Consider the following 11,272-nt stretch of genomic DNA (forward strand, 5'->3'; position numbering starts at 1 on the left):
CGGCCGCAAGCTGAGCGTACGTAATTATTGCTAGCCGATATCCGTGGCGTAGTTATAATTTTCTTCGCAAGTCTATAAAGAATATTAGTAGTGTAGTAAACTAATGAAGTTAATAAAATATAATACGAATAATTTTAACAAATAGAGGAGCAGTGAATAACTCTGTCAGTCTATTTATTATATATTATTTTTAAAGTAAATAATTGAAATATACAATTTTCGGATTAAGCGCCAAATTTTGTTTGAAAATATAAATAAGTAAGGAAGCTGGTTAAGACAATAATTACAGTAAATTTAACACGTTTCATTGTTTAATAATTGGAAACCCTACAAAATTAATTGTATTTCAATTGGGTAGGGTAATATAACTCACGTGCCTGAAGTTACGCAGTTTTTGGTTTTTATTTTCAGCCCGGAGTACTGGAATCCCTTTCAATGATCACGTGTTCAAGTTCATAAATTGCTTGGCAAGGAAATATCTCGCAATTAATAAGAATAAAAAAGGTGTTAAAAGTTTAGTAAATTTTTTTTATCATAGGGCATTTTTGTGCGTGGTTTTGCAGGTTTAGGCTTTTTAAATTAAAGCTTAATTTGGAAAGTACACTAAATATCTACAAAAAATGTAAAATATTACCCCTACAGAAATTTAAACACAATCACCTATTGTTTAGTCTTTGGAAATTTTCCTCCTACGAGCTACGTGGGTGCAAAAAGATATAAACTATGTACAGGCGTGCAAAATCAATAACCACCGTAAACAACATGACTTGCGCTTGTCTATAAGTTTGCAAAAAGTAATTACAATATGAATTTTCTTCAGTTTTCCTCTAATAGTTTTTACTTTCTAGAGTTGGTGAAGTACCAGCACGTTATTGATTTGAGCCAGCTTTTATGAGGAATCCATTACAATTTATGAATCCTGTTTCATGTCTAATAGATACTTGGTAGACAAGTGCCTTAGTAACATATTTAAGCCTTTTATTTGGTAAAAATTCTCACTGTTTGTCTTAACTCTTTTACTTACATACAATCTCAAATTCAGGACAAAACATATTAATTAACTTGAACGCCTAGTGGATTGAGCGTGCACCACTCAACCTTAGGGTCGTGTGTTTGAATCTTAGCTACACCGATATACCGTTCTTTCAATTTGCGCACCTTCTCGTACGGTGAAGGAAAACATCGTCGCTAATGTATCGTATGCCTAATGCCTAAATACCAAACACTTGTGTCAGGCAGGCTTCCCTACATGCCTATAAAGAGAAAATATGTTTACGAAACAGATACAACAAACTGAGGCCAAGATTTTGTGTCTGTTTTGCCGGTCTAGCTTTCTTTCGTGAGATTATCCATCCTATTTTTATCTAATTTAAATTATCGAAAGATAAAGAGAAAGTAATAAATATATGAAAATATATTATTTTTATTTTATTTACGATTAATGTGAATGTACCTACTAATAATAGGAAGTGTGGGTAAAACCGCAATAATAATGATAAATGTAATTAATTCGGTTTCCACAAACTGTGATTGTATAAAACGCCATGCCATAGTAATTCAATCATAAATAATATATTAAGATATATGAATTTATAATTAAGTAAATTACAAGTCGTATATTAAATAAAGAATATGTAATCGCACAGCCAATAATATACTTAATCAGTGCTTGCAATAACCGCCAAATATCACATAATCGCCAAATGTCAAACCACAGACCGGAAATATGCCATAGACAAAATTATAGAATTACGTAATCAAACGTTTACTTCACTATTCCTTTCAAAACGAAGTAACTTTTTATATATTAATTACTGTTCCTTTCCATAATGTAGTATTTTGTATTAGAGATAGTTTTATAACCTGCTGATCATATCCTTTATCCGATGTAAAATTATTTTTCTTTACTATTCCGTTTCCTTACCATTGTCTGTGGCAATACGCTCTGCGTGAAGCTATATTAAAAAAAACTTTTTATATTCATGTAATTTGAATGTACTTCACAAATTTTATACTGCTAATCCCCAGTCATTTATCTAAGGTAAATCTTAAAATATTTGAGCACATTTAAAAAAGATATAAAATAAAAAAATACACACAATTATTAAAATATTTATTCCGTCTGTTATATATCCTGTATGTAAAAAAAATACATTACAAATATCAATCGATCAATATCTATGGAATCTAGTCTAAGCCTAGGTAAATTATTTTTCTAATTTTGGGCACACATTTGCAATATTAAAAGGAAGTATGTCGTAACCGACAATGAGGTTTTTATCGTACGATCCAGTTTTATATTGACCGACATTTTGTAACGTATAATGTTGGATTGGGAATTGAACTTATCTAAAACATATTACTTGCTACTGTCTGCGTTTTCTCTTTAACTGACTTAACTTTTAACGTTAAGGGAGTTGTTCCAACCCTATAACGCTTATTTTGCCGTCTAGAAAAATAATAGGTAACTGTTAGAGTAAGTTACCTCTTAGCCATGGCCTATTTCTGGGTTGATTTGAATTACCATTTTTAAGACATTTACAACAGAACAAAATAATGAAATATAAGAAAAAAACAAAGGAGACTGATGAGATTAGAATTATCTTTTGACAGTAAGATAAACAGATAAACACACATAATTTTGTTATTCTTCTTCTGTTTGTGTAGAATTAAATTTAATGTTTTGTTTATCATCATAATTATCGGTATGGTAGCGAATTGGTATCAAACTGAAATGATAATTCGCAAATCGCCTAACAATATGTACTTTTTCATATGCTGGAACCAGTGTTGCATTTAACATCTTTCCGTCAGTAGGTACCTTTGGAGAAACTTTCCTGCCACACTGGTACACTACGAAATCACGGTAGGCACTGTAAGTTGGGTTTTAGAGTTATTATGTTCGTCATAGTTATAATTTGACATGAACAGACCGTGGAATTCGCACATTTCGTTTACAAGAATAAGAAGTATATATTTACTTTCTTTTTATAACTAGTAGTTATGTAAAGTTGGAGATTATACAACACCATAAAAGATCTGTACATATGTCTATGATCTATACGGCCACACCCACTCGTTGATATTGTTTATTTACAAAGCTTGCTATAGATTTTTTTAAAGGCGTTATAATCTTAATTAGCTTGTTAATTAAACTTTGACGACTCTAGATCACGTAAGTATCTATTGGCGTTAATGTCAGAATAACACTGGGATTGTCATTATCTCAGGCTTTTCTCGCGCTGACTTTATGACTTCTTCTTTCCGCCGTTTCTAGAAAATACCTGTTTCGAGTTTCGATTCGTTATATCCAGTTCAATAAAATATGTGTCAAGTGCGGACAGACACTATTCCAAAAAGTTAATAAATGTAATTTTTATAAAGCTACCTAATTGTAAATATTGCAAAATTTGCGTTTTTTTTAATGTAATGTTATTAATGGAAATATTAATGGATACAATGGAAATATTTACATAACAGTCAATACTTTTAGACTCGAGTCTTGGCGTATCATGTGTATTGATAGCAACGATAAGATAAAATGGTATCTATTAAAGATTTACGAAATCTGAGTCGGTACAGATCGAAAAAGTGATTACAAAATTAGTGGCATTACACGTTTTTGATTGAGCGAAAAATCATCTGAGTTTGGGCTACTTTATTTAAAAATCTGTAAAGATGATTAGATGCTTTTATTTATTAAGTTCATTTGTATTATGTAATTTTTAGTAGAATGCTGAGATTATACTTCATTATTTAATCTGAGTAAGGAGGCATAAATATCAATTGTAGTCACTGTCTCTAGTTTTTCAATAGTTATTTCATTTTAGCCCAAACATCTATGGGGCTGTCCATTAATCACGTGATGTTGTTTTAACATTTTTTAACCCCTCCATCGCCCATGGTGATACATGGTGATGATTAAGACAATCCCTCCACACCCCACCAAAAATCACGTGTATTTTTAGTACCGACAAAGAATCTCAAAATTTTATCATATTATTTTTAAGCAGGTACCGGTATAAAGTATAATCTAATCGTATTCAAGAAAATTAAGGATTATGATATAAAATTCTAGACAGAAAGGTTGCAGGTTGTTTTTGACTTTGATTGCATAAAAATAATATTAAAGGAATGGTGTAATCAAGCGAAAAACAGACATTGTAAAATCACGCGTTTGGCGAAAAAATAAGTACACGCAATATCTTACTAAACCCCCCCTCCCCCTTATAATATTTCGTGATTTTTGTCGAACGCCTCCTTCTTTCGAACATCACGTGATTAATTGACAGCCCTAATCCGTATCACCACACCGTCCGTCGTTCCACAACTGAGCGTAAATAGCTTTAAGACACTGTTTGCCACCTGGGTACTATAAGAAGAGAGCGTACCAATTACTTAAAGGCCAACAACATACTCGAAAATCTTCTGACAGTGTAAGTGTCCATGAACAGCGGTATCGTATAACAAGGTGAGCCTGCTGCATTTCAGTGTTTGATCTATACTTTTGTACGTAAAAGACAAAAATAAAACGAAAAGAAAAAAAATCAAAGATATTTAGATTTTTTTGGTAAACTAGTTCTAACTGTTTATTATTGTTTTTTTATGTTAGGTTAAATATATGTAACTATAGAATGTATAAAAACATGCACTGATGCTTTTCCAAGTTCTTTTAATGAAATGTTGAATTAATTATTGAAGATAGGATAACTAATGCTCTCACTCTAAAAAAAAAAAAATAGTTGAGACATGTTTGGGAATACGGGTGTTCACGATAAAATTATGTATGTTGTTATTACATCATATATTGGTACCCAAGAAATAAGAGAAGAAAACGAGGTAGACAGTTTTGAAGGTGGGAGGACGAAATATAAACCGTAACTGGGAAAATATGGACAAGGAAAGCTCAGAACGGAGCAGAGTGGAAAGAAATGGATGAGGCCTTTGCCAAAGTTGGGCAAACAGTTGGGTTGTCGGTGTCACCAACTCACTAGAGACACTAGTTTAAGAATGAAATTATTTAAAATTCTTTTTGAATATTATCATTATTATATTGTATTATATCACGCGCACGCCCAGCTCGTTAGAAAGAAAATATGTCAATTTATGGAAGACCAACGCATCTCGACCAGAACACCTGACGCCGTTCTATCCTATATTCTGTGAGACTCTTATAGTAAGGGCAATACGAAAGCGGATGGTCCGGTCTGTGAAAAGGGCTTTAACATTGCTTTTATTTAACGTTTTACAGTCTCATCTGGATCTAAGAGGTCGAGGGAAGATGCCAGAGATCTGTCACACATTGAGGGCAATTTCTACGTGGCCCAGGGGAAGAGTTTTGGCGACTTTCTCGGGAAAAAATGGCGTCCCTCGAGTAGTGAAGGTGCAGACAAGTGTGGGAATTTTAAATTAAGCGATCCAAGCGATTATCCAGGACGGGTGGTGTTCTAACGTCTCGATCATTCGCCTGGTGTCACTAACCTTACCACACATCGCACACCACTGCACCCTCTTAGGCGCACACTTTTACATAAATGTTCTTCTATTTATTCGCCTCGTCGTATTGACAATATCGTAGTGATCATGAAATGGTTCCGGTATGAATTATCTAATCTGTATATTACAATATTTTTTTGCGCAATATAAAATCACTGCGAGACCTAAAAACAAATGTCTATATTTACTACGAAAAAGGGTGAAAAAATATCATTACGTAATTACATTGAACGGAGCTATGGCTTAGTAGATAAATATCATTTTTTACCATAAAGGTCGTATCTAATCACAGATGTACCTACAACTAATTACGTGCGGGAAAGGTAAAAAAATAGTGGAACTGGTGTCTTAGGTTAAAAGATCCTTGACACCCGCAGAAAGTTGATCACATAGTCATCTGTAAAGACAAATGGAATAGAAACGTGCTAAATTATGCTTTTCTTATGAAACTTCATACAATTAAATAACTTTTCCATTAAAATTAATATAAACAGAACTTTGATATAACTAGTAAACATTTCATTATATATGCTACAAAGTTACTATCCAAAGTCTAACAATAACTTAACACTTTATACGGAAGCATAAAATCTACTAAAACCGTCCACTTAATGTTTATCAACGTCGTAACAATTGCTTTCGGTAAAAAAAAATACACAAAACCAGTCACAGGCAGTCGGTGAACGTATTTACAAGAGCACGTTCGTGTATCTTAAATTAAAATGACTTATGCTTTCATAATAGTGATGTCTGTTGCGATCACATTAAAATTGATGTTCATGAGTTTCTCATTGTACTTCACATTTAAACACAATTTACACGCTGAGGTAAGCCTATTTATTATATTGGAAAATTGTCTAAAATACCCATGACAAGCATTAATTGATAATGTTATTAATTACTTATCTATATTTTAATAATACATTAAATCGACCTGTCAATTAGATTCACTTTCAAACTATATAACGAAACAATGTATTGTTTATTTTTACAATTGTAGTAACAATTCACGTACCGCTTTGTTAAGGTTATTGTCGAAACAGCCTCAACAAAACGGCCTTCACATAAGTGTTCGCTACCATTGCTTGTCATTGGTTTTTGTTCGATTTCCAAATTGTTTATTTCGTTAAGATCTAACGGCCTATGCCATTTAGAAAATAAGTACTAATCGCAATTTTTGACTCCCGGATGTCCAACTCAATTTTAACGTACGGGAGTCATAGAGTGACTGCGAGATTTAGCACTAATTGACGTCAAAAACGTATTAGAGTTCGCACTGAGTAATAAGCTGTATTAATAAGGAATAAGTTTACCATAGAACCATTCTGATACCAAAAGACTGTACTGTCCTATTCTTTCTAGTGTAACATTGCATATATACATGAATGGTTAAATTATGGTAAATATGTTTTTTAGACGAAAACCATCGTTCTATATAATAAAAATGTTGTGTCTCTGTTGTTTAGTTCTTTTAAAACCACACAAGTATGTCCAATGGAGAATATGAAAGTTTCCTAGAGCTGTATTTGACTGAGTTGGGTAGAATTTAAAATTTTCTATGATGGCTTCGCTATCCACGATACGATACTTGTTTCGGAAACGGAAACCTATCTACTGACGTTATAATTGCCCCAATTAGCAGGATTGTGGCATCGTTATATTTATTAAGATTTACTCTTCAATGCACAAAAATTTAAGTATGCCGTATCTGTCTTGTTGGTGATTACCCTCTAGAGGGTAACGGTATGCGTGTTTTTAAGGCACAATTAAAGACTACGATGTAATAATTATTGTACTTGTACATTCGCGATCTATAAAATATGCACTTTAATATATGACCTAGCCAGTAGGCTTGAAATTGATTAAACACGCCATAAAAATAAACTTAATGGAATCTAATATGCAGGCGTAGACAATTATCTTAAAAGACTTCCAATTGAAATATAGATTTAAGTACAAATACAAAAATACTCGACTGGAAACAAAAATATGGAAATGACAACTGTCAAATCTTTAATTTAAAATCAAAAAAAATTAGTCCATTGAAATGTTACAATTTGAGGGCCAAACTGAACATTTGATAGAGGACGCAATTTTATTTATGGGACATGTAGGGGATGGCCGGCCGCCATATTGGAAAAGGGGTGAAAACACGTTTTTAGCTAAATCTCTTAAACTATCTATCGTAGATAAAATTGGTAAAGATACAATTTGTAGCAAATCACTATGTGACTTTTTATCATAAATCCAAAATTCAAAAGTCATATGTAAAAAACATATTTTGCTTAATAACCTTTTTTTCTTTATATTTTGCCAAAATACTATGTCAGAACAATTTTGTAGGAAGTGCGTAGAATTTTGTAAGAACTTTCTGAAGATGTTCCTGTATTTAATTTCGCTAATTGGAAACGCTGTAAAAGCGCTCCAAAGAAGTTAGAAGCAATTAAGAGACTACTACTGCCCGTATGGCAATGTAATACTAATCCCTCTAATGAGAAACCTAAAAAAATTAAATGATTTATTTTCTTGTTACAGCCAACAAAAAAGAAAAATGGAAAGGATATAATGGAAAAATGCAAGCAAGTCACGCGTGCTTTTATGCCTAGCATTCACTGCAATCAAACATAAAGAGAAATACAAGAGAAAAATCCATAATACATGAAACCGTTTTATTAATATATTTTAATTTTTTTCCCTTCTTTCTTTATACTAAGGAATTCGAATTAGACAATTGCTTGGTGCTGTTTTATAAGATAGATAAGTAAACCAAATAACAGATATATAATAAAAAAAGCATATTAATTTCTTGATAAATTTGGAATAAAGCATTATTTTACTTGAACATATTTTAATCAGCCAACATGCCACGTAACAATCATTTACATTACACACATTTAACATGCAAGAGAATATCTCCTTGCTTGTCAAAGTTAATCTATGTCATCACAATTTTGGCGCCATTTGGAGTCTATAGGAATACGCAACTTCCAATAGACTTAAATTGACGTATAGTAAGCACGTCTCGTAAGTCTGCGATTTAAAATAAAATGCTACTATAACTATAATTTAAGTGGATTCGTTTTTGTACTGACTGTGACATAAAAGGCAATTATGAAAGAAAATAAATTTATTAAAAAAATATACATTGTACTGTACATGTTATAGTCACTTGGATTCATAACCAACTGCGACTAAAAAGTTCATTTCTCGCGTAGCTGTTGGCCATGTAACAGTTTTCTTTTGCAAATCTAGTTTAAAGTTGTTTTCTCTATATTTTAAAGCTTCCTTTACTATCAATCTATTGAAATTATGAACGTGAGGGTGGTTTGTATATTCATCAATGGCCATCCACTTACAATCCTTGACCTCTCTTTGTGATAAAATAATTTTCTCTGAAACTGCTTTCATCATAAAAAGTATATATATATCTGAGTTGCCATACATCATGTCATGTGTATGCCGGAATGTAATTATTGATTCAAAATCACAATTGATACCAGTTTCCTCTTTGACTTCTCTGATTGCTGCATCTTTAATATCTTCTCCTGAAAATTACAAATACTAAAATAATGTAAGTGTTTAGTGCAATATCTTGGTGTCTATGATTGTCTGTGAATGTGAATATTTATTTTGTAATTCAGTATACACGTAAAATGAAAATAAATTTCAAAGAAAAATATTTCTAATGTCTTACCTCTTTCAACATATCCACCAGGTAATTTCCAATGTGGATAATTATAATGCTTTTCAGATACTGCTAATAACTGCTGTATGTTATTTAAAACCAGTGCTCCAACACCAAGGTTTGTATGACATGGTGGTGGTAAATTGGGCTTAGAGTCAGTTGGAAGCCATTTATACATCATCACGAAGTCATCTCTAGCATGATGAAAATTAAAACCTTTCTAAGAATATCAAACTATAGAAGTATGTGGTAACAAATCTAGCATATACAATAGGAAGCTTTACAGAAAAGTAATAGATACAACAGAGCCAGTTATGACAACTAAATTTCCTACTTGTGAATGATAGCATCACTAAAACTTTCAGTGTAACACATAAACACAATGTTTCGTAACATATTTTTACATGTAACATCAAGTTCTGACACCAAGGCATATAAATAAGTGGATATTTAATTTTTGGCAAGAAATATCTCATTCGTGATTCAACTTTATTGATTCATATTAATAAAAATAATCCTTACCTGTGCTAACACAGGAACAAAGTCAGAATGATTAATCCTAATTTTAAACCATATGCATCTTTTACCATTGTTTGACCATATTTTTAAAGACTCTGAAATTATTAATGACATAACAGTTATTTTAATTACGATTATTGATTCACATTTGTCATAAGCCAACCTAATATCATACCTTGCAAGTTAAGGATGAAGTCATGTTTATTGCCCATAATATCATTTGAATCAACTGTTAAGCCTTTATATCTATCGTCTATTGATTTAAATTCGCTAAATTTACCTGAAAGGAGTCTATAAAAGGTAATAGGTAAGATTACTATAACAAACAGAAATTGCAAAAGAAAATTAAAAAAAAATTAAACAAACCTCGAACTATTTATACAAAGTCCAAAGGAAAACCTGGAAGATATTATGTTCTTAAAGCTTAGTAGGGACAACATTTTATATAACTCATTGAAATTCTATTATCAGCCCATAAATTGAAAAATATTTGCTTAAAATATACTCATTGCCCACCAAAATACTTAATAAATAGTATATAAATGATAAATCTATTATCTAAGACAGCTGACAGACAGTTCTCTGTAAATTTGTGGAATGCACAGACGTACTTTGGTATGTACGTACACTACACAACAGGAGGTTGAGACAAAGTCACTTTGCGACAGACGTAACCGACTGACGTCAATCGAATTTGACATATAAAACAGAGGCTTATATATTGTTGCTTATATTATATTTTAAAAAATTATCGTCTTTAAATATGACTATTTAGGGATGTTTTACTTTAGGTTGTTTTGGTCCTTATTTGGTTAAAATAAAACTTCCTAATATTTCGTTGAGAAGAGGTGAAGATGGAATGTGGAATGTGTTTAATTTTTAAAAACTGTAGATTTATATACAAAAATTATCCTACCTGGCCACTAGTGGTAAACATGTGGTACCAAGATGCGAAGGGTGCGTAGACAATAAAATTGAGGCGCGGCAAAAAGTTGTCCTAACGGTAACGCAATTAACTGTTCTTTTCAGAACAAATTATTGTTTCATGACGACACGTACTAGTCACCTACAGGATTCCCCCTCTAGCGAAGCGTACCGGCAGGCGTATAACGCGGCCTCGGCGAGTTGTTCTTGTAGGTATTGAGGTGTTCCCAGTGTCTTGTTGTTTCAGGTTGTTGTCATCTTGATGTTTCAGGGTGTTGTCATTTTGATGTTTCAGGCTATTTGATGGTTCATGTAGTTCGCTCGCACTTGATGTGTTTTGCTTGTTGCAGGTACTCGTTGTTGTATCAGTAGGCACATCTTGCTCGGCGATAGTGTAGGCAGGTTTGAGTCTGTCGATTGAGATATTCATTTCACGGTTAGGTAACTGCAGCGTGAATATCTTGCTGTCTCGTTTCAGCACGCGATAGGGTCCGTCGTAAGGTGCTTGTAATGGCTTCTTTACGGCGTCTATGCGTACAAATACGTATTCACATTATTGCAGGTCGCGGTGAACGAATATGGGTTTTGTGTTGCTGTGTGGTTGACTCGGCATTGGTTGCAAGTTACGTATTGCGTCGCGCAGCTGAT

General features: G+C 32.6%; 1 protein-coding gene and 1 long non-coding RNA gene across 4 annotated transcripts; one reads left to right on the plus strand and one right to left on the minus strand.

Annotated features, from left to right (window-relative positions):
• Nucleotides 1-6,112: 6,112 nt before the first annotated feature.
• On the plus strand, nt 6,113-8,188 carry LOC123717441. The gene is made up of 2 exons (XR_006754816.1): nt 6,113-6,323; nt 8,032-8,188. It is a non-coding gene; the product is annotated as an uncharacterized LOC123717441 (long non-coding RNA).
• A 420-nt stretch (nt 8,189-8,608) lies between these two features.
• Nucleotides 8,609-10,333, minus strand: LOC123717440 (nudix hydrolase 8-like). 3 transcript variants are annotated; one of them, XM_045673426.1, is made up of 5 exons: nt 10,067-10,333; nt 9,876-9,980; nt 9,704-9,795; nt 9,191-9,401; nt 8,609-9,041 (listed from the first exon to the last, which is right to left on the minus strand). In XM_045673426.1, the coding sequence occupies exons 2-5, from the start codon at nt 9,910-9,912 to the stop codon at nt 8,662-8,664; spliced, it is 720 nt and encodes a 239-aa protein (XP_045529382.1). In that variant the 5' UTR covers nt 9,913-9,980; nt 10,067-10,333; the 3' UTR covers nt 8,609-8,661. The 3 variants fall into 3 exon arrangements, 2 of the variants coding, with proteins under 2 accessions (XP_045529382.1, XP_045529381.1); XM_045673425.1 differs by having other exon boundaries at nt 9,876-9,991; XR_006754815.1 differs by lacking the exon at nt 8,609-9,041 and having other exon boundaries at nt 9,240-9,375; nt 9,876-9,991.
• Between the last annotated feature and the right edge of the window lie 939 nt (nt 10,334-11,272).

The sequence above is a fragment of the Pieris brassicae genome, chromosome 12, assembly GCF_905147105.1.
Source record: "Pieris brassicae chromosome 12, ilPieBrab1.1, whole genome shotgun sequence".
Classification (NCBI taxonomy): Eukaryota; Metazoa; Arthropoda; class Insecta; order Lepidoptera; family Pieridae; genus Pieris; species Pieris brassicae.